At 41.0% G+C, this 24,691-nt stretch overlaps 1 protein-coding gene across 1 annotated transcript; it reads right to left on the reverse strand.

Moving 5' to 3' along the window:
* Positions 1-6,808: 6,808 nt before the first annotated feature.
* LOC125165420 (DLA class II histocompatibility antigen, DR-1 beta chain-like) lies at positions 6,809-17,195 on the reverse strand. Its single transcript, XM_047858310.1, has 6 exons — positions 17,024-17,195; positions 11,676-11,945; positions 8,459-8,740; positions 7,932-8,042; positions 7,456-7,479; positions 6,809-7,155 (listed from the first exon to the last, which is right to left on the reverse strand). Exons 1-6 carry the CDS (start codon positions 17,121-17,123, stop codon positions 7,142-7,144), a joined length of 801 nt encoding a protein of 266 aa, XP_047714266.1. The 5' UTR covers positions 17,124-17,195; the 3' UTR covers positions 6,809-7,141.
* Between the last annotated feature and the right edge of the window lie 7,496 nt (positions 17,196-24,691).

Consider the following 24,691-nt stretch of genomic DNA (forward strand, 5'->3'; position numbering starts at 1 on the left):
CCTCCCTGTTGCCTGTCAAAGGCCACCAGTGATGTTGAAATTCACAATTGCTCCCACTGCCAGGTCTGTGGAATGCTGAGCATGTTGTCCCATATGCAGAAGATTATCAATCATGTAGAGAAGATCTCTTTTGCTGATGCCTTCTCTAGATGGTTCACCTCTTCACTGACTTGCTGGGGAACTATAGTCTTAAGTATTTTCTTTTGTCTTAAGTATATCAACTTCACGTTGCCATGTATGTAAGTCACTTCCTCATATCCGACTCTAGGGTAATCATGGAAGAATGGCACATAAAATACTGTACAGGCTATAAAGTTTCTTGGGGTGGAGAGTAGGAGTGCTGAGAATACTCCTTCTTCGGCCTGCCATCTTGCCCGTGTCCCCCATTGACCTCTCTCAGGGCTACGTGTCCCAGGCCCCTTGGACATTAATGTATATGCCTTAGAATGGCAGACCATGACCACAATGCAGGGAGATTTGTTCCGGTCCTGTATATCTCTGTTTAGATAACTATTAGAAGTAACACAGTTTCTCCCCTTGTCATGAGCATGCTATGAAGGCGTACACTCCCGTTGTGTCTTTCCACAATGTCAGCTTTACTCAGTCATGAAATAAAGTGAATCATATTTATAAGCAGGTTCAGAATTCCAAACTCAATGACATTTCACCATGTGATTAAACTTGGCTTCTGACAGGGCATCCAGCAGAAATGAGACAAATCACACAACACACAAGATAACAAAAGGGTGTAGGAAGTTAACAAACCACACATGAAGTGCGTCTGTGGGGAAGCCTTTGAGAGACCGTGGTCAGGTCCTGGTCAGCTCTCGGCACTTACTGCTTATTATGTTCAAGCAGTGAAGGATTTCCCTTCTGCCTGGAGATCAATCGGGCAGAGTCTTCGACAGCAGTTGCCTTTTTAAAGTGGTCAGACACAGAGGGGTCATGTCCGAAGAGTCTGAGAGTTGGCTGCAAAAATCCTCCCCTTTTTATAGGGATTTAATTAGCCTTGGGCTCTGGCAGACCTCCTCTGCTTCTGCTCGTTATCACTTCTGGAGTGTCAGCTGATGCTGGTCCCAGTGATATCTCCCAGTGCAGTACCTTTAACTGCTTTTGTCATTGCTTTGACCTGGGCTCCTGCTTGACACGAGAGTCTCGATTTTGCTGTCTCCTTCCTATTGTACACATGGTGTCACAAGGTCTATTAAATGTTACCAATTAACTTTGTCAAACCCTTTGATCTCACTACAATGCCCTCCGCATGTCCCCTCACTCTGTAAAATCTGTACGACTAAGGTCCAGACTTCAGAAAGACTAGCTGTGCAGCTGTCTGGATCACCATCTATAAGTTGGCCATCCTCCCTGTAAGTTATCCTGAATAAGTCTGTGTAAACTGGATGGAGTTGCCTACTTCATTTTTCAATCAAAGAAACTTCACGGTCTGCAGGAGCCTTCACAGTCCCTCCACTCACCAACAATCCTGAAATTGGGAATTTGTGTTTTGTCTCCTTTGTTGTAAGTCTTCCTAAATGTTTCTTAATTACATCTTTTTTTTTTTTTTCAACGAACAAGCTCAATGTGTCATGGAGTTTTTCTATTGTCTTCTTTTCCCAATTTTGTTTCTTTCTGTTCTTACAGGTACTACTTGTTTTCTTCAGTTTCCTTTAGGCTATTTTGCTGCTATTTCTACGTTATTGAGGTGGGAACATAGATTATTGATACGTGATTTTTTCTCTTTTTTTAACACAATTTCAAGTAAATTAATATAGAGTTTAGTATTGGTTTCAGAGGTAGAATTCAGTGATTCATCACTTACATATAACATCCAGTGTTCATCCCAACAAGTGCCCTCCTTAATGCTCATCACCCATGTAGCCCATCCCTCCAAACACCTCCCTCCATCAACCCTCAGTTGGTTCTCTATATTTAAGTCTTTCATGGTTCACATCACTCTCTGTTTTATCTTTTAAATTTTCCTTCCCTTCCCCTATGTTCACCCGTTTGTTTCTTAAATTTCACATGAGTAAAAGCATGTGATATTTGTCTTTCTCTGACTGACTTATTTCCCTTAGCGTGATACATTCTAGGTCCATCCACGTTATTGCAAATGGCACGATTTCTTTCATTTTTATTGCTGAGTAATATTCCATTATATATATTCATATATGCCACTTTTCCTTTATCCATTCATCAGTTGATGGACATTTGAGCTCTTTCTACAATTTGTTTACTGTTGATAGTGATGAGGGAAACAAAGGCCAGAGAAATTTTGCTTAAATGAAATCTCCTTACAGTTTGCTGCCCACCGATAGACATCTGAAACATGCAAAGTGTGACCTTGCTCCAGGAACTCAGGGCTGCCTTACTTGCTTGATGTTTTTTGTTTACCTAAAAGTAAACTTATCTTCACAGCAGCTAGGCCCTCAAGGTCCTGAAAGCCTTGCTTCCAAATTCGTTAGAGACTTACACTATCCCTGGCCCCCACTAACTTAAAAACATATCATCAGTCACTCCTCACAACCTCAGTGCAGCTCTTTTTGTCCACAAGTCCTGTCGCTGTGCTTTAATAAAATCACACTTTTGCACCAAAGATGTCTCAAGAATTCCCTCTTGCCATTTGCTCAAGAGCCCCATCATATTGGCGCTCTTATGTGAGGCTTTCTGAGTCTTTTCATCCGTACTCCGAGCCTTGGTTCAAACTTGGTGAGAACTTTCTCTTTTCTTCCTTTACTCTCATTTCAGGGGCTTTTCAAGGACTGGGCTCTTATTGGAACACTTTCATGTCGATTTCTCAGTCTATAATCCTCTAGCCCATGTCTACTCTCCAGAGAGGAGAAAACCTGCCTTTCAGCTGGAAGTTAGTACCCTAGCCAGAATGGTATTAAGACCCAGAAACTTGATGCCCTCTCTTTATTCCTGTCTTCATACAACGTTGTCTTTCTTGGGCATGGGACAGCCACCTAAGAAACTGGCACAGCTCCCAATCTTATGATTCCTGTTGAGGTTCCTCCTTATTGGTCTAATGTGATCCCCTCCACATCCCTGGTCTAGCCACTTCTGGCCACAAGACCTCCACTAGAAGCCTGCCAAAACCAGTACCCGATTGAAGTAAAACCCAACCGGGGACCATTTCCTACGAAAGTTGGATGTAAAGACAATATGTGTTGCAATGTCACTTAGATCATGATGGATTTCTATGTTTACTCTTTTCTGTCAATGTCCTCTATTAACTACTTAAATTACAGAATTGGGTAATTCCCCCTTGTAAACCATTTCTAGTGTTTTCCATGGGTTAAAAACGGCACAGCCTTCAAGGAAACTAAGGCATGACCTTCATGGCATGCTCCTCAAAACAAAGTAAACGAAGACACGGCCTTCTACAGCCTGGCCTTTTATGGTACAGCTTTCCAGGCACAGCACCACACAGTATTTCTGTTCATATCACAGGCACACATTTATAGCCAAGGATTCAATGGAGAAGCGAAGGGACACTAGCATCCCTTCTCCATTATCTTTGAAAATTTTCTGGAAAATATATTTTTCCTTACAAAATTAAGTCTCGGCATGTTAATTTCTTTTTTTTTTTTTTTTAATTTTTTTTTTCAACGTTTATTTATTTTTGGGACAGAGAGAGACAGAGCATGAACAAGGGAGGGGCAGAGAGAGAGGGAGACACAGTATCGGAAACAGGCTCCAGGCTCTGAGCCATCAGCCCAGAGCCCGACGCGGGGCTCGAACTCACGGACCGCGAGATCGGTACCTGGCTGAAGTCGGACGCTTAACCGACTGCGCCACCCAGGCGCCCCTCGGCATGTTAATTTCTAAGAGCAAACAAATAATCTTCTTCTTCAGTTGCTGTTTTTAATTGTAATTGGGTTTATAGCTGCCATTTAATACTCCCTGTTAAAAAAAATCACAAACTGATGCTTCCCCTCAACAATGTATCATCCTTTATGAGGAGATAAGTTAAAATACTAACACTAGAGGGGTGCCTGGAGGCTCAGTTGGTTAAGCATCTGACTTCAGCTCAGGTCATGATCTCACCACTCCTGAGTTTGAGCCCCTCTTCGGGGGCTCTGTTGTGACAGTTCCAAGCCTGGAACCTGCTTCCAATTCTGTGTCTCCATCTCTCTCTGACCCTCTCCTGCTTACACTCTGTCTCTTTCTCTCAAAAATAAATAAACATTAAAAAATCTTTTTTTTAAAAAAATAGTAACATTCTGAGAGTACCAGATACTATAGTTTCCTTGCCTGAAATTGTTCTCATCTATCCCATCTAATATTTCTTCCTTTCCAAAGAAAATTATTTGCTCCCATCTTTCCAACGCATCAGGTGAGGCAAGCCCATCGCCGAAAAGGATGAAGCATGATTTGTCTGAGCCTATCGCTGTAATCCTGTGGTCCTCTCAACATGTGGGAAGTAGGTCTACTGGGGACACCTGAAAAAGGTATAGGTCACTCTTATAAAAGCATAAAAGAGCAGTTCCCTTTTCCTGCCTTTGGAAATTATGAGATACAATGAAGCATAAAGCTGCTGCACCATCCTACTACCATTTTAGGAACACTGACAAGTGGTGTGCGATAAGGAGATGAGGCCAAAAGACCCAGCATCACTGGTGACACCACTGGCCTGATGAATTGACCAGTCTGGAGATGAAGTACCGTGGGTCTATCTGCTCTGTGAGACAAGTAGTTAAAGATAAATAAAGTCAAATAGATTGGGTTTTTCCATTAGCAACACAAAGCATCTCCACTGAAAGACTCCTGCCATACATTTTAATTCTATATTATAATGTCACACCATAGGTCTCAGATAAAATGAGACAATTCACTTCTTCATCTTGGGGAACAAAACAAAGTAAAGTTGCAACCCTGGGATCAAGAGAACTTATCCCAACCATATAAATATTGCATACGTTACTGTTAGTTATTAACTTCCCAGGCGATGATAACCTGTTTCACACAAATAGTGCATAATATATGACTGAAATATACACAAACTTTGAGTTGGCTTGAAATTTATAGCTGTCTCTGATCGTGGAGAAATTGTCTGAGTGTCTATTACCTGGAAATAAACTTCTGAATCTGTTGTCTGCTCTTTAGGTTTAATTTACATTTGACACTGACCCTTCAGACAGAATATGATAACAGAACTCATCATCTACTTAAACAATTTTGTTGCATTTCTCTGAAACCTTTCTAACTCTTTTATATTACTGAAGTTTATGAAATTTAACTGTATATTGATTTATAATTATGATTCCACATTGTTTTATGCAGGAGACACAAATATTTGGTTTCCTTGTCTAGTTTGTTCCCCTCATATACTCTCTGTCACATTTCTTTCATTAAATTGGGTTCATTTGTATATATTGTGTAAAGTTTTATTACGTAAAATATTGCCAGTTCTGTACTATTAAATAAGAGGGGTGCCTGGGTGGCTCAGTCGGTTAAGCCTCCGTCTCTTGATTTCCACCCAGGTCATGATCTCATGGTTCATGAGTTTGAACCCTGCATCAGGCTTCACGTGAGCCTGCTTAAGATTCTCTCTCTCTCTCTCTCTCTCTCTCTCTCTGATCCCCTGGTCCTCACTAAAGTCTCGCTCTCTCTAAAAGAAATTTTTGAAATTAAAAAACTATCAAATAAGACACTTTCAGAAAAGTTCAGCTTTCATTCCTATTCCCTTCAATCTATTCCCTCATTGTGCCCAAGAGGCAACCATTTTTTAAAAGTCCTTTAGTTGTCATATATAAAAAAGTAAATAGATTTAATAGATGATGGAGAAAGAGATAATGATAGATGGATGCAGATAAATTGAATTGATATAGCTATGTATTCCTATTCTCTTCCTGGATCCTATTAAACAAAATGTTGTGTGTTGTACAAAATCTCCTTACCTGTACAGAAGTGGAGATTATTGTAAGCAAGGGTTATTTTTTTCTTCTAGCTACATAGTATGTCACTGTTTGTATGCACATCACAGTATTCATAATTTCCTTCTTTGTTTCCCAGCATTGCCTTGGATTTCTAAGATGAGATCCATACAGGATGTTCCCGTACAGATGATACATTTGCTTACAATCTGGAAGGCCTCAGACATACCTCTTTTCCACTAGAGTTGTGGCTTGGTCCTGATAGTCTAAGGGGAAGGATGGGGAAGGATGTCCCCTAAGCCAAAGTGTCAGCATGCCACTGATGTTTATCTGAGAGACACAGAAAGAGATGGAAGTGTAGATACAGCCCACCATCAGGCTAATGAAAGGGGTTTCCATAGGTTTAGACACTTTAATATGAAAAATCAAGGAAAGGAGCACCTGGCTGTCTCAGTCAGTGGAGCATTCGACTCCTGATCTCAGGGTGATGAGTTTGAGCTCCACATTGGCCGTGGAGCCTACTTAAAAATAAAATGAAATAAAAATATGAAAAGTAAAATAAAAAATCTGGGTAACGAAACAAAGTGAGTACAAAAATTTGGGTGTGTCATATCATTATAAGTTAGTGGATTGCTGATATTTTTTTGTCCCCTCTTTTGTGCAAAGGGACTTCTGGTTTGTCTTTGAAAACACACAGGTGTAGGACACCAGCATCATATGGGCCATGAAGCTCCATTTCCTAGCTCCAGAAAACATGCCTAATTACAGAATAGAAAAAGACCAAGTATAAAAGGACATGATACAAAGATACCTTCCAGATCCACATCTGACCCAAATTCTGGAATATAAATAAAAACCAATATTGTAATTTGTTGCAATCCTCCCTTTCTCCCTTTTTTTTGCTACTTCTTTTCCTTGAAACTATATGCAACGGATGATTGTCACTCCATGTTTATTTGAGAAAAGCTGATAAAGACACGTGAACAGAGGTGAGTTCCAATGTAGAGGAGGCATTAAGGGGCTGAATACACAGGGAGCTGGGAGAGAATGAAGATAAGGAACTGCAGTCAGTACTGGGGCTTCCAGGTCAAAGATAGGGTGGAGGGAGTCATCAGGGAGGATAGTTTCTGCAGGGTCACTGAACCCAGGGCAAACCAAATCCTGAGAAGCACTGTGTTTGTGGAAGAATACGAGCCAAACAGGAAACATTTTCACTATGTGAGGAAGCCTGAAAAGAAGGTTCTTCCTGGAGTGTCAGCATCTCCACTTCAGCTCAGGAGTCCTGCAGAAGACAGAGCAGAGTGTTGTTCCCAGACCCACCTCCACAAGCAGCTTCCTCTCCCCTCTCCCAGGGCCTCAAGTGAAAGCACTACAGTAAGAAGAACAACATATTCTTTCTTATGTATCCTTGATCTAAAGCTATTTGCAGTGCAGGCCTTTTAGTAAGTGGAGAGAAGAAGCTTCAGTTAACTGCCTGAGCAGAAGTCAGATCCAAAGTCTTTGACATTGTTTCTGTCTTTCATCTCCACCATCTGTTCCAGGATAATCAACTCTATCTCTAAAGAGGGTCAAAGAGAATTACCTGTTGGCTGAAGTCCAGAGTGTCCTGGAAAAGAAAAGGGACAACATACACTTAACAGAGACACAGGTAAATCTGTCCCCACATACAAGGTCCCAACCCCAGACCCACCTACCACCACAACCCGCATCGCATGATGCCAGTGGGATCAGAAAGGGAGAGATGTGACCCAGGAAGTTTCTATCACACCAATCTACTGTGGCTTCGTTAGCTTTCATAGCTCTTCCTGATTTGGCCCAGGACCCCAAGCCAAGATATCTGTCTTGTTAACCTCTTTCTTGTCTCTACAACCCATAATCTCTTATGCTGAAACTCAGTAACCATGGACCCTTGCTGTCTGGATTTCTAGGAAATCTGAGGGCAAAGGGAGAAGGAAAGGCTTTACAAGGCCACTGGTCTACAGAGAGTTTATGCGATCAAAGCTGTATTTCTCTCCCACAAGGTCTATAAGGAGGCCCAGCTACCAACAGGTGCCTTACCTTTCTGATTCCGGAAGTAGATGAACAGCCCCACCACCAGGAAGAGCAGACCCAGAACAAAGCCCCCGATTCCACTCAGCATCTTGCTCTGTGCAGATTCAGACTGAGCCCCTGAGAGAAGAAGCAGCTTTAGTGATTTTTACCCCAAATCCAACTCCCCTGCTGGAGACTCTGGATTGAGAACTTTGAGAATGAGGAATGAAGCCTGCCTTGGAAGAAATAGAGTAAGTGGCAATTTCTGGGGGAAAAATTTAAATCCCATTCCATAGATACAAGGTTTAGGTATTGAACTTTTTAAATACCACAGCTTTGACAAATCCACTACTTCAATATCTATGGATGAGGAGCTCCTTGCAGTTCAAGTAACTTGTGCAGGGTGACAGAGCTAATAAAAGGCAGAGCCAAGATTGTATTCCCCTCCTGCCCGGAAGGTCCCTATAAATAGAGGATGTGCCAGAAGCACAAAAGGCAAACCAAAGTCCCCTCCCTGCTGGGCGAGGAACTTATGGGATCAGAAAGCTTCTCACTCCACTCCACGGTGATAGGGCTCGTGCGACTTGGATGCTCCACGTGGCAGGTGTAGACCTCTCCACTCTGAGGAACTGTTTCCAGCATCACCAGGGTCTGGAAGGTCCAGTCTCCATTACGGATCAGGCCTGTGGACACGACCCCAGTCTCCTCCTCCTGGCCGTTCCGGAACCACTTGACCTCAATGTGGCCTGGATAGAAACCATTCACGGAGCAGACCAGGAGGTTGTGGTGTTGCAGGGGCTGCGTCTTCGAGGGGAACACGGTCACTGTCGGCTCAACTAGAAGACAAGTGGTAGCGGGACTAAGTGAGGACGACAGAATGAGTCTCCCTGGCTGGCTGCCCTCCTGCCTCCGGTCTCTGGTCCCAGGCTGCATCTCGTGCAGGCCTCCCTCAAAGCTGGCCACGTGGCCCAGTACCAGCCAGTCTCATGAGTCCTGAATTCAATCCTGACAGTATGGGTCCATTAAGTTTGAGAGATGTTGAGGAAATTTGTGGGGTTTGTTTTTCATAGTGTGAGGTAGTTATTCCTTGCGGAATTCAAGTGTTTACACATTTTGCAAGAGATAATGGGTCTCAATTAAAAGCATGATTTCTGGAGCAGGCTGACTGAGCTCAAATATAGGCTCTGCTCCTTACTGATTGATCCTAGAAGAATATTACATTCCTCTGCACCCCAGCTTTCTCCTCTATCGAAGGAGATAGTAATACTTAACCTCTTACAGTTCTGTGAGGATTAATGCACCTAAAGTATGTAAAGTGATGATTGGAGTTTAGCCTTCAATATATGTTAAGTACTTATTACCCTGTTTAATTACAGAGAAAATATGATTTAAAGCAGTCTGGGTAAATTGGAGAACAGCTTGAGGTTGATGTGGAAATAGAGTATGAAACCCTGGAAATGCTCCACTCACACCTTATAACACCACACAAATGCTTCTCCCCCAGAAGCAGGAAAGACAGAGGTGATACTCTAGCCTATTTGTTTAATTGCAAGAACAGTGTGAGTCCTGAAAGAGAGGGAAAGGAACAAGGAAACTCATTGATTTTAAAAAGTTCTCATAATTGCACTCAGATGATCACTCCTTCTGTGCAGTATAAAAAATTACTGTTATTTGGGGCGCCTGGGTGGCGCAGTCGGTTAAGCGTCCGACTTCAGCCAGGTCACGATCTCGCGGTCCGTGAGTTCGAGCCCCGCGTCGGGCTCTGGGCTGATGGCTCAGAGCCTGGAGCCCGTTTCCGATTCTGTGTCTCCCTCTCTCTCTGCCCCTCCCCCGTTCATGCTCTGTCTCTCTCTGTCCCAAAAATAAATAAAAACGTTGAAAAAAATTTAAAAAAAAATTACTGTTATTGGAATTGTTATACCTTTATAATTGTCTCCCTTTGAAAGCTGACACTTGAGTTCAGGGTAGAGACTCAGACTATTTAACAGGTATCCTTAGTGCAGAGACAATCCCTTACACTACTAGCCTCAATAAATACTGTTTTTAAGAAAGGAAATATATGGTGAAACCATTTTTACAATATCGTAAAATGGTAGATTCAAGATTGATGACAAAGCTTTGCTAAAAATTTTTGTAGCATATTTCATTAAATATAAATGTTTACACTCCTAGCATGAAAAGTAATAAACAATGTCAAAATATAAGCCACAGACTAGAGAAAATGCTGAATCGACTATCAGCAAAGCATTAATAATCTTATGCATAGAAAACACCTAAAATCACTGAGAAATATACCAGAATCCCCGAGATAATAGTAGATAATTTTTACATCAGTAACAACAATTAGCCAATAGATATGTAAAAAAAAAAAAAAATCCAAGGACCTTAAAATCAAAGGAATATACATTAAAAATAAAAAAAAGATATAAAATTTCAACCGAGTATTTGCAATATTGGGAGAAAAAGATCTAACAAAGGGGAACGTGAGGTGAATTGTTACAACTATATAAAGAAATAATATGCAACTCCTTAAATACTTTCATCATTATAAAAACAGCAACATCAATACATTTAGTAACAAAATTATAATTAAGATACCTGGTTTCACAATCATTTCAAGAATGTAAGAATACATAGTCTAAGAGAACAAAGAGCGGGAAGTAGAGACCTAAAAGAAGCCCCAGAAATATCAGGAGGGTTTGGGGAGCCTGGGTGGCTCAGTCAGTTAAGGGTCCCATTCAGCTCAGGTCATGAACTGGCAGTTTCTGGGTTCGAGTCCCGGGGCAGGCTCTGGGCGACAGCTCAGAACCTGGAGCCTCCTTGGGATTCTGTATCTCCCTCTCTCTCTCTGCTCCTCCCCTGCTTGCACTTTTTCTATCTCACCCTCTGCTCCTCCCCCATTCCCACTCTGTCTTACTGGATCTCTCCCTCAAAAATTAACATTAAAAAAAAAAAAAGAAATGTCAGAGGGACCTCAGAAATCCCCCCAAATCTTCAACGATTAGTCTGGCCATTTTTCTCACTGCAGTGGTAGCACATACAGACACAGGCACACGTATCTCAGGGGCTTCAGAAAAAGAAGGGGGAGTGTCAGGGACAGAAGGTGACAGGCCTCCTCACATCTCCCCAATCTCTTAACCCTCCCCTCCCCTCCCCTCCCCTCCACCTTCACCCCAACCAGGACACCCTCCACTTCCCTCCCCAGGTCTCCAACCACCTGCCCAGTGTGCCCTCCAGCTGGAGCTCCTGAGCCCCCCAGGGGCCACCAAGGATGCCCGATGTCCCCTCCTGTTGCCTCCCCCCACACCCACTCTCTCCACATGCACCGCCCCCCCTTCCCACACACTCATTCTCTGTCCCCCTCACTTCACAGGGCACCCCTCCCACACTGTCCCCACAGCCACACAAGGACACACGACACTGTCCCCACAGTCACTCATGGACACAACCACGCCTTCCCCACAGTCACACACGGACTCACCACACTGTCCCCATAGTCACACATAGACGCAATCACACTGTCCCCACGATCACAACCATATGGACCTCACAGTCACACAGAGACTCAGCCACACTGTCCCCAGTCACACAAGGACACACCACACTGTCCCCACCCCACAGACACAGCACACCCTCCCCGACGTCGCACTCTCGCAGGGATCCCCGTGACGTGCTCTTGCTCAACACCCTGTAGGCTCACTGGGACCCAGTCTCTGTCTCACAGTCGCACCCGCGCAGCCCCGGCCGCCCCAGCCCCCCTGCCCCGCTCACCTCGCCGCTGCACCGTGAAGCTCTCACCAACACCGTAGTTGTGTCTGCAGAACCAGTCCACCGCTGTCCGCTTCCGCTCCATGTAGTCCTTCAGCCCATTCCAGTACTTGGCGTCAGGCCGCCCCAGCTCCGTCACCGCCCGGTACTCCCCCACATCGCTGTCGAAGCGCAAGTTCTCCTCCCCGTTATGATAGTGTCTCTCCAGGAACCGAACACGCTCCGTCCCGTTGGTGAAATGGCACTCGGACTTCCACATATTTAAGAAATGTGCTGTGGGGACAGGGCGACCCGGTCACTCGCGGGATCCTGGAAGACACTGACACCGCCACCCCTCGGGGCTCCACCCGCACCCCCAAACCACCAGCACCCACGGCTCTTCTCTCCTGTGCCGGCGGGGCGGAAGGAGGCCGGGAGGTGACCCCTCTCCTGGGAGCTTCTCCGGGTCACTGGCTTCCGGTTCAGAGGCGGACCTCCCAGCCTGAGGATTTGCCCCTCACCGCCTCCTCCTGGACGCCTCCTCCTGGCAGACACCCACCTCCCTCCTCGCCTCCCACAGCCCTTTCCTGGCCTCACACACGTCCCACCTGCGTCCCCCTCCCCCACCCCCACCCAACACTTGGTCTGGGCTGAGTGGCTCAGGCGCCTGCGAACCCAGAGAAGGGAAACACCCCCACATCCCCTCCACTCTCGGGTTAAAATTTAGGGAAAGTGATGGACAAAACCCAGCCAGGCAGGACTTTATTTACCTGGGGGGAGAAATGTCACAAGACAAGACTGCAGTTCTAGAGCAGGGGATAACTGGGTGATCTGAGTTTCCTTAGGGCGCCAGACAGGTGGTCTCAAGGGGGATGTTTAGGATGTGACAGGAAAGAGTAACTAGATGTGAACTAGAGGGCGTGTGTGTTTGATAATTCAGGGAAAGGTAATACAATGTGCAAAATCTTGAAAGAATTGATGAACTTCCTCAACAAAATGGAAAAAGGGAGTTCACTGAAGCACAATGGGACAAAGGAAGGCAAAAGGTTAGACTGGAGAAATCACGGGGAGCTGGCAGTAAAAGCCTTACAGGTGATGTTGGGATTTTGACTTCATACTACACGTAATGGGAAACTACTGAAGAGTTTTAAGGACATTAAAACCATGACTGCACTACAGTCCCTCAAGTCCTTACCTGGAATTTTCAAACTCCAGAAACCTAGGAAACCAGATCTTTTTACAAGTTTTGATGCCAACTCTTTTTTTTTTTTCAACTTTTTTTGGGGGGGGGGGGGACAGAGAGAGACAGAGCATGAACGGGGGAGGGGCAGAGAGCGAGGGAGACACAGAATCGGAAACAGGCTCCAGGCTCCGAGCCATCAGCCCAGAGCCTGACGCGGGGCTCGAACTCATGGACCGCGAGATCGTGACCTGGCTGAAGTCGGACGCTTAACCGACTGCGCCACCCAGGCGCCCCTTGATGCCAAACTCTTTTGCCAAATCTAACCTGATGAGGTAAAGGGTCAAACATGTCAGACCTCTTATTGGTCAGTCAGTCACATTGGCTTCTGGAGTTTCAATATATAAACACACACACATCATAACATATGTGCATACATGCATATACATACATATATATACACACATATACATACATGACACATACATACATGTATGTATATATTTTGATGTTTTATTTTCTGTTTAATTGAACTAAGAAAAATTTTTTATTCAAGTGGAATTGACATGAACATTTTAAAAATAGTTTAAAAATACCTGTGCCTTTAAAAATGAGACAAAAAAAAGGAGCTTTTGACATTATCAACAGAACAGAATGTAGCATTTCTGCACAAGTTGATACAGAAAGATACTTGTGACGGTCACAATTGATGACTCATAATGCAAGCTGTCGAAAGTTAACAGAGATGCTGATGATCAAGAAATCATGAAATCTTATAAAACACTGCATAAGACAAAGAATAAAAGATGAAGATCTCGAGCTTGCATTGACTGAGTGGACTCAGCGAGAAAGTGTTCAATCTATGAACTGTTGATCTTATTATTTTTTGTAATAAAATAAGCTAAACTACACCACAAAGACCTGAATTGGAGGTAAGTGTGTGTATAAAGGGTAAGTCTAGAGGTTTTAGAAGCAGCAGAGTATAAACTGGTGTTTCCAACATCAGTACTCTTGACATTTTGGACGAGATATTTTTTGTGGGAAGCCTGTTCTGTACGTTGTAGATTGTTTACTAGCATCATTAGCTTCTACCTAGCAGATGTCAGAAAAAAGCCCCAAGTGACTACCAAAAATGGCTCCAGACATTGCCATGTTCCCTGAAGTCCCCATATGAGAACCACTGTTACACCACCTGAAAAATCTGTGGTACAAAAAGCCAATGTTAATTCTATGTCAGCTGAGAATTACACTGAAAACTTTGCCAATATTATATCTGGTAAAAAAAAAAAAAAACAAAAAAACCTTTGATACTGAACAAATTTATTTTGCTGGATAAATGGCTCTTCACTGAGACCAGATTCTGAAAAAAAAAATTCATACTGCCTACCAAGAGAGTATCAAAATTTACTATGAATTCCAACCAAAAGATGATTGGGTGTGCTAATGCTTCAGGCTTACCCAAATCAAAGTGGGCAGACACTGGAAAAAGCCAAAATCCAGGATGCCTGGAAGGGACAAATATTTTACTTGTGCATTAGTTTTCAAAAAAGATAGTATGGATAACCAGATACATATCTTATTTGGTTCAAAACCACTTTGTATCAATGGGCTTCGTTCATGAGACGCAAGCTGGACTGGGAGAAACCTGGAAATTAATTGTCCCTGTATAATTGTTCCACATACTGTACTCCTCAAATTCTTATAAAAATTAAAGCTTTGGCTTCTAATTCTCCCCCTGCCCCACCACCAAGTATGACGTCTATATTGCAATCTTTGAACAAGGAATTTTCTCATCCCATGAAGATCAAGTATAAAAAACTTTTAAACTCTGTTCTTGATGCAGTTTACAGAGGCCTACGAATCCACATCTTCTGAAATAAGTTAAGGGCTAGTGTTATGACAAAGCTAATGTTTAATAAACCAACCTGAAAAACTGCCTAGCAAGACTTTGGGCTACATCTGAGTTTGCAAATGAACTACCAGTTGAAGACATGAAAACTGTCATGTGATGAATGAGAAAATATTATATGACACTTCAATGTATATATAAGTTTATCTAAATAAATCCAAGGAATAAGATGTACACTTGAGATGAGCACCAGGTAGTGTATAGAAGTGTGGAATCACTACACTGTACATCTGAAACTAACATTACACTGTATGCTAACCAAATGGAAGGTATATAATAACTTTAAAAGATATTCTCTGCCTAAATGTATACCTATAATCTTAAACAATCAAACAAACAAATAAGTCAAAGGTGCTGATCCAAAAATACTGAGCACTGATGATGGGGTCACACGGGGCATTCCCTGAGTGATGGAAACATGGTAGTGGTGACTGAGAGCACTCCCCAACTTGCTCCCTACACTCCAGCTTCTCCAGCCTTCCTTCTGTCCCTTACACTCACCAAACATCTTCCCGCCCTTGACCTTTATCCTATTTTCTCTCCCTACAACACTTGTCCTGTACATCCTTCACTTGCCTGGCTTCTGTCACCAGTCATATCTCAACTCAATGTCACTTCCTCAGGGAGAACTCCCTACACACTTGAACTGAAGTCAGGTGCATCCAATTCTCTCTGTTTCACAACTAGGAGTATTTTTTTTTCAGCATACTTATTGTTGTCAGAATTTTTGTTGTTATTGTTAAATGTTTATCGGGCTTTCTCCTCTGTCATTACATAAAATCCATGATGGTAATGATCTTTAGCCTATTCAAATAGAATTCACTGAGCCCAGAACAGAGCCTAGTACATCATAGCTTCTCAGAGAAATGTCTGTGATACAATGGATAAACACAGGGCTCCGAGAATCAGTCATTGTGAGGATCCTGGAAAGCAAGAAGGGGCTCAGGTCCAACATTCTTTTACTCTGATGATACATTATATCCCCTCCACTTCCTGTGAGAAATTCACACAGACTACCTCCTTCTCCGTCTACTGTTGGAAAAAATATCACAGGTAAGGAAAGGGTGATTTTAAGAAAAAAGAAAAATCTCATTAAGTTTCAGCTCATCCTGTAGATCTGTGATAGTGCTGAGGTCTCTGCATACACGGGGGATTCACAGTAATGGTGACAGCATGGCTCGGGAAAGAATAGGAACTGGAAGTGGAGGCAACCCAACATGGCTATTAAAGAAAAACAGAAAACATGAGGAATAAACCTATGCCATCTGGGGACATCACCTCAGTGAGCCAATATATTCCCTTGACTTGCATATTGGCTTTCAGTACTATGAAATGTAAACACCTTCACGCTCTCTGTACTCTGCTCGGGGTAGATAGTTGGAACCATATGAAATCCTGATGTTGCCTATTTTGGGGTTACAAAGCCATAATTGCATATAATTTATCCTATACTAGTTGAATCCCTATCTGTGGGCTCAGGCCACAGAACAGAAAGATGCAGGAGAAACGGACACCATAGAAAGGTTCAACATAGATTCATAATGAAAAATTAACTTGTGCCATGTTCTCAGAAGATATCTTAAGTTCTTTAAGACTCCCAAGAACATCCCATACGTGCTTCTCATCTAAAATGTCATTTCAAGTACTAAGGATCTCTGCTGTACCTCCAGGGTGAGAAATAGAGATAAAACTAGCCCCAACTTTGGTCGGAGAACCTTCAGACCAGGGATAAAAGCCTTGTAAACTTTGAGGTGCGGAGAAAGTAAAGGAGATAATGGGAGAGAACCCTTGGTACAGCCTCGCATATTACACAGAGGTACCAACATAACTAATCCTGTGAAGACATAACACAGGGTCTTCTAGGAGACACCTTTCTAATTCCTTTTGACTCTCTGTCTAATTTTCTGAGAAACTTTCTTATTTTCTAGCATAACTCAACATTATAAAGGGAACCACTTATGGGAATTAATTTGAAATCATTATTTCTGAGTCTTCTCAAGACACTGAGGGAATGAAACTCAAATCTGGAGAGTTTTGACTGGGGAAGAGTTGAGAAGAAATGGCCTCTATAGGTGGAGGCCCCTTACACAGCTCTTATGGAGAGGGCAAGCATTCGGCCTCCTCTTGTTTTGGATAGAATTGGGGATCTATATGATAAAGGTGGGCCATCATTAAAGAAAATGTCACAATTTTCTAAGGCACATGGCGTGGACACAGTGGCAAAACTGATTTCTTTCTTTCCCCCCACTCCACAATAGCTCACCACCCAAGGAGTGCACTTACGTGAGGTGTCCCTGGCCCAAGCCAGGGGAGGGCTCAGCATCATCAATATCAACATCAGAGCTGTCATCCAGGAGCCTCCCATGAAACACAGGCACACCATGCTGGAGAACAGAGAGGACAGGGGGCAGGGGAACAGGCAAGTCTCAGTCAGTGAGAACTAAGACCCTCCTTTAGGCACCTCCCAAATAATACCAACCAAGGAATTTGTTTCTCTGCTCCTGGATTGGGTAATCTAGGTTTGAGAACCAATCAGCATCACAAATATACTGCATCATCAGTTGCTGGTCAGAGATTCAGTATCAAGAGCCTCTTCTGAAACTCTGACTTCGTTCATTGAAAGGATGATTTTAATTTAGTACTTGAAAGGTTTCATCCAATGTATGTGAAACATTTGATTGGGCCCCTATTTTAAGCCAGCTCTATGCAGGGCAGTTATTTAAACAAAAGTTTGAGTCTTTTAGGAGTATTCATGTCTCTCCAGTGAAGACAGGGTTGTTTAATGTATGTCCGAGGGATTTTAGGAGCTGAGGGAGTGGAGGGACGATGATTGCAAATGAAGAAACCTTTTATCTGGAACTTATTGCACCCATCAGTAGTGTAGATTGGGGAAATTACTTAACCTTCACCCTGAAATGAAGGCACAGCAGTCTTTCTGGTACTTGGATAATGAAAAGTGGTGTGATTCTCTGGACAGCTCAAGCAAGGAGCAGCATCTCCTGGTAACTGATGACATGGCAGAATTATACCTGTTGATTGGAGAGTATAATCTCTACCTCCTTATGGGTAGAAAGGTCTCTGATAAACTAAAGGAAATGGGAATTTACTCACAACTTAACCTGAGTGAAAATGCTCTTCAAGTTTGTCTGCTGATGCTGTCATTGAGTTGGAGGCACCTCCAGAATTTGCATAGAAAAAGGGGCTTAGAGAACATGATCTGTAAGGAATGAAGGGTCTTGAAAGTTCCTTTGTATAGCATTTAACCTAACAAAATGATAAGGCCACTGTCCAAATCAAAGTATGCAGGGGGCTGAGAGATCAATAAAGGATTCAAACTCAACCTCTAACATAACAGCTCTGCTTAGAAAAACTTTAATATTTTATACGGAAAATGTGTTCAATCCATACTCCTGGATCACACTCTGATTTCCTCATTTTATTGGGAATTTTTTTCCTTTATTATGTTCCCTGCTCTTATTATTATATTACCTTCTCCTGCTTTATCCTAAGGAGAAAATAAGAAGCTGGTGCTAATGGATACATTATAGAGTGTCCGTGAAAGAGAACACAATGGAAATACTATGAATCACATCCTTTAATGTCAACATGTAGTTTTAAATATATATATTTCTACCTTTAGATAATTATTATGTATTATATTAATATAAATGTAATATCTCAGATTCAGAATGGACTTTAAAGGACAACTATCTATCTAAAGTTCTGCATTAACTGCCAGTCTACCACAGTCTGATCAGCAGTCCTTATTTATGGACTAGTGACAGAGAACAAACCACATTGCAATAAAAATGACTAATATTTACTGAGCAAATTTTGAGCATTTTACTTTGCACCCAGAATTATACAAGAGCTTTTTATACACCATATTCATATTTAATCCTCACATCATCTCAGTGATTTGCGTACCCTTTGCACCCCTACAGATGCAGAGGATAAAATGGGTGTATGTTAAATAAGTTTGGCAAGGACACAAGCGGTAAATGGCGCACTCCAGATTGAGCCCAGCTATATGCGAGTCCAAACTCAGAAGGCCAGCCATTGCATCACACCACCTCACCACCTCCCATTCAATTTCTGAAGAGAATAGTGTCCATTTTGTTAAAACTATTGTTATTAGTTTAATTCATGGTTTATCCATAACAATGCAACTACTCCTTTTAATGAATGACAGCATTTTACATAAATTACCACGTAGTAATTCTAGTTCCTCCAAAAGTTCTTTCATCACCATTGTTACTTTCCTCTGGAAATGACAACATTTGCATTTATCTTAAGTAATGACACCCACAGCTCCTGCCTAAGTATCCTTTCTATCAAAGACAATAGTGGCCTCCAAATTCTTAAATCCAATCTATCATTCTCAATCATTATTTCAGATTTCTCAGAATAATTTATTGCAAATTTGAACATGTCAGAAAAGGATAGAAATTTTATCTCACATACCTTGGAAAAATGTATTTCTATTAATGTGGAAACTTAAAAATATCCTGTAGAAGTTGAGTAGAAGTCATTATTGTCCCTGGATTTCAGAAGAAACTGTGTTCCTAGACCCCAGCGATAATTCAGAACATAAGACCACTTAGAAAGTTGTATAATTACAACCAGAAGAATGCCATATTTAATTTCAAAAATGAAAGCCATAATTTATTCAGAATTAAATAGTTATAACAGTGATAATCTAAGAGAGCTAAGCTTAAATTCACCTTAGATTATAGGATAAAAGGAATGGCAAAGAAAAGTAATTCTATATCAAGAACATATTGAAATATTAAACATACTGAAATGTCAAAGACAACACTATCAAAACTTATCTATATAAAATTGACAATTTACATATCATATCCATTTAGTTTTGAAAAGAATAAGCCAGCAACGATGAGCTAAATTCTATAGTTGTATACATTTGTGAGTAACAAAATGTGCTGCTTTAAATATAACATATTTCACACTTTTCTTCAATATTAATTCAGTATTAGGAAAGTTCAGGTGAAACACTATAGCAAATTTTACCAAACCATCAATCCTGCAGGTGTGTACGCTGAAATTCTTCACCTAACACAAAAGAAGCAGTCCTAGTCAACTTCTGCTGTGTATCAAGTAAGAAGTGTCAGGTAAGACCTTGTTTCCTGAGGAAAAGAGAGTTAAATTGGTTTCTAAAAGAGTGCTTATCAGTACAGAAGTTCTACCATCTCTGCTCTTGATACATGAAATCATAGGTTTGTTTTCACTGGAAATAAAACACCATTGGGAACAAACAAGTGACATCAAAAGCACAGACTTTTGTTGAACAGCAGGCAGGTTGAAATTTGTAGCATTACAGAATGTCTTGAGTCCCACTGATTGTCATAGAATGGGACTCATTTGTAGTTAAGTCTGGAAAGTTGCAATACCTCTAGGAAGCTCTCAGGTATCAGCAATCTACAGTTAGCACAGAATGTCCATCACTTGTCCAAGTAGTGTCAGAATATTCTCTGTAGTTCTCAGATAGCTATGACCATGAATATGGAATTTAAAGTGAGAAGCAGATCAGAGATCCCTTTATCTATGAAAAAAAATATTAATAACAAGAAGTAGATAAACAGGGCCAATTTCTTCTACAATGAAAGACATGTATCCTTAACAGAAGTCTGTCCCAATTACAGGTCATATTAGCACTTAGAAGTCTTGATAAGACCCTTTCCAGTGAGATTTCAGCAATGTCTTCCATTGAGTCTTCCATCCAAGACTTTGGATGAAGCCAGTCTTTATGTTGTGGTGTTATCTAAGTGTTTTATGATACTTTAACACAGCACTCTTTTTTAGAACCAGAATGTTTACCATTGAGTAGTCACAGGGAGAACAACTAGAATTCTCACAGGCCTGTCATTAATATTGCACATAAGAAAAGTTTTAGTTTTCTTTCTCTTTGATCTAGACCATGCTTTAACTGTGCTATGGCAAAGAATTTACTTCTCAGACAGTACAAATATTGGCCAGACTATTTTTCAAAATTCTGCTTTGTTGTCACACTAGTCAACGGCCCAGTGATTCTAGTTGTATGCCTCAAAAGCTGTTTTATTCAAAATTAATAATAAAATATTTTAGCCATTTATTAATAGTTCAGTAGTCTATCCCCTTATAAATAAGCAAGTTTCCACCCTGAAAATGTAAACTTATTAGTAATTATTCTCCCCAAGGGAGAGAAAAAGATACTTTCTTTGCTTTGTAGTCTCTTCCTACCTGATGTGCATCTCACAAAGCAACTCTCTCAAAGCAATTCTCTCAATATCGTAGAGCAATATTGAGAACATTAGAGTGTATGACCCTCACTATTGCTGGCATCCATATTTTGGTCATATGCTCATTCCATAGTTTACACAAGGAACAAAACTTGGTGCATTACACCTCTGCCTAGAGATATTAAAGATAATTTGGGTGCAATGACAACCTCTCAGTTTTTAGAGTTCAGAATTCAGTACCTGACCTTAAAGAAAAAGTTTTCAGATGAATCATGTCAGTTGTTAAAATAAGATCCAAGGCAGGGGCACCTGGGTGGTTCAGTTGGTTAAGCACCTGACTCAGTTGTAGCTCAGGTCATGATCTCATGGTTCATGGGCTTAAGCCCCCTCATCAGGCTCTGCACTGACAGTGCAGAGCCTGCTTGGAATTCTCTCTCTCCCTCTCTGCCCCTCCCCACTTGCCCTCTCTCTCTCTCTCTCTCTCAAATAAATAAATAAGCTTAAAAAAATTAATTAAAAAAATAAGATCCAAGGGGAGATTTAATTATTTAAAAATCTATATTAACCAGAGGAAAAAAAAATTTCTAGTAACATAGCAGAAGAGAACATAAGACCACTTAGAAAGTTTAGGGTTCTCCAGAAGTGAGGAATCCTTATTGCATTTACAATTTCTAAGCTATGAAAACCACAAAAGCATTAACAAGGATCAGTCCCATAGGCAATTGGTTCCACCAATGTAAGCAAAATACATAGCTGTTGGTTTATTTTCCTTTAGAACATCAGTTGAACACCAAATTATTTTAACCATCAACATTTCCTTTAGTGCTATTGCTGATATCAATAATTTGATATCAATTGTAATATCGTTAATCTTAACCATGGTCTTTTTACCTGTAGTTTTATAGCCATGTTACTTCAGAACATCAGAACCAAACCCCTTCTTGAGCTCCTGTATGGGCAATTCACTGGAGTGTTTACATAGACAGGTTCCTAAGGGTGCCTCTAGTTTCCCTCTCTATTAGTTAAAAACATAATCACTACCATGACAAAGATTTAATTGAGTTGTAAAATTCTAGATAGGTTTAAGCAAGTTTAGGTGGGCCATGAAATGTTGGGAGAAATTTCTGACATGCTGTAATCTTTGGCACACCTCTGGAAGATCACAGCTTTATCACCTATGAAGTCTAGGTTTAAAACTTCTTGGGGTGCTTGGGTGGCTCAGTTGGTTAAGTGCTGGACTTTTAATTTGGGCTCAGGTCATGATCCCATGGTATGCAAGATAGAGTCCCAGGTTGGGCTGCACACTGACATTGCAGAGCCTGCTTGGGATGGTCTTTCTCCCTTTCTCTGCCCCTCCCCACCCTGTCTCTCTCTCAAAATAAATAAATAAATAAATAAATAAATAACTTCTTGGGAAAGTGAAGAGATATACTCAAACTCTCCACAGCTTTCCTAATCAAGAGGTATTGGGAGTTGTGACTACAATTTCAATTTCATTCAACCAATAATAAAATCAGGGAAATTGGCAAAATTTAGGCTGACCTCATCAGGGCACAAATTGAGAGTCCTTTCTGTATTGGACCTCCAGATTTGAAGTTTATACCCAGGGAGAAACTCAGAAGTCTTCCAGAGTGCAGTCTGATATAGATTCCAAAGAGTTCAGTGAAAACGTTGTTAAAATCCTCAATGTCAAATATCTTGGTGACCTGGTAACCTTTGGACAGAGATAGTTGAGGTCCACTAGAAGGCAGGTTGCTGCAATTGAGTCCATCAAGTGCTTACTAGTGGTCTCTGCCCAGATGCAACAGAGAGTAAACATCAGCTTTCCATATATCCTGATCAGAAAGATGAAAAATATCCTTGGTAGGTATGCCAATACCCCTAACTGCATCTAAATATTATCCCAGACCCACCAGAAAATGATCTTCTAAGATTGACAGTGGGGTAGTAACAAAAGGTTCTCTAGATTGGGAGCTTTATGCAAAAAGAAACCTTCATATAAGTACCTCAAGAAGTATCTCTGGGTCCCAGCTGCTATGGAAAATTTGAAGTCAAGAATTGTCTGTTAGTATCATCTTCAATTCATTTCCCCATCTCAAACATGGAGTGTTGGAGATCATATATTTGGTTGATGTTATCTTATGAAACTGCCCAAAAGCAACAAGATCACAATGTTGTGATGTTCAAAATGGCACATGTGCCAAACATGAACAGAAACATCTAGTAACTTGAAATGCAATTTTGTTACCATTAACCATTCCCCAAACAGGTGTCATGAGCCAGCCTAATGGCACAAAAAGCCTACTATACAGATATCTTACAGCTATCACCATTCTCTAGAAAGTGCAGAATTTCACTGTGGTAATCATAGTGGCCATTAGGTGTAATAGGTCAGTTGTCCCCCCTGATAAAAACTGAACTTATGCCACAGTCAGTCAGCCAGACTCTAGCACGAGGTACTGAAAATCTTGAAGAATGCTTCATGAGAGCTGATGATGATGCTTACCTTTTCTGAAAATAGTTTCTAGAACTGATGAAACACCAATTTACATATTTAAGACACTCAGAATATTCCAAGCAATATAACTGAAAAAGAAAACATACTAGACATTCTAGAAAAACCATAGAATACCTAAGACAAAGAATGTCTTAAAGCAGCATGGGGTTGAGGGGATGGGGTACAGATTATCTTCAAAGAGAAAAACTTAGATTAACTGCTGACTTTTCATCAGCAATAATGGAAACCAAAAGTAGTACAGTGATGTTTTCATTGTGTTTAATAAAAATAATGATCAGCCTGGGATTTTATAACCAGTGATTCTATCTTTAAAGAATGAGGAAAAAAGAAAAAGAATGAGGAAACATTTTCATATGAACAAAAATCAAGATCATGTGTCTCCAATATATTTTAATGAAGAAAATTATAAATTATATACTTCAGGCAGAAGGAAAGTAACCCCAGATAGAAATTCTGGGATGAAATGAGAAATGAAGAACAAAGACAGTGGTAAATATGTGGGCCATGCTAAAATGTATCAACTTATAAAATAATACTAAGATTATCCTATGGAGTTTTAAAATAATATACAATTTAAAAATAAAATAAAATAATATACAATTTAATACCCAAAACAATAATATATAAACTGAGAGAGAGTATAAGGTATTAAATCATTCCAAGAACATTGTATTATTTTTCTTCTTTTTTTTCAAAATAGAAATGATTCTCAAAAAATAGAAATAATTCTCATATCATATCAGCTATATCTTCCAGAGCATAAAGAAATTGATTTTATTTATTACTTCATATATATGAAAAGTACTAACTCCAAATCACACTTAACAATGTAGGCTTAGGGGCGTCTGGGTGGCTCAGTTGGTTGAGTGTTCAGCTTCAGCTCAGGTCATGATCATATAGTTCATGGGTTCAAGTCCTGCATTGAGCTCTGTGCTGACAGCTCAGAGCCTGGAGCCCGCTTCAGATTCTGTGTCTCCCTCTCTCTCTGCCTCTCTCCTGCTCACTCTCTCCCTCTCTCTCAAAAATAAACATTAAAAAAATTTAAAAGGTAAAAAAAACAATGTAGGCTTAGGCTCAGTCTCTCTTTCTCTTTCTAATGAGTAATGAATATAATATAATATATGAATTCCTAGGATTGATCGCATTCAGATCATGAAATAAGAATGTATGCAAACTAGTACCAGTAGAGTTAAG

Source organism: Prionailurus viverrinus, chromosome B2, assembly GCF_022837055.1.
Source record: "Prionailurus viverrinus isolate Anna chromosome B2, UM_Priviv_1.0, whole genome shotgun sequence".
NCBI classification, from domain to species: Eukaryota; Metazoa; Chordata; class Mammalia; order Carnivora; family Felidae; genus Prionailurus; species Prionailurus viverrinus.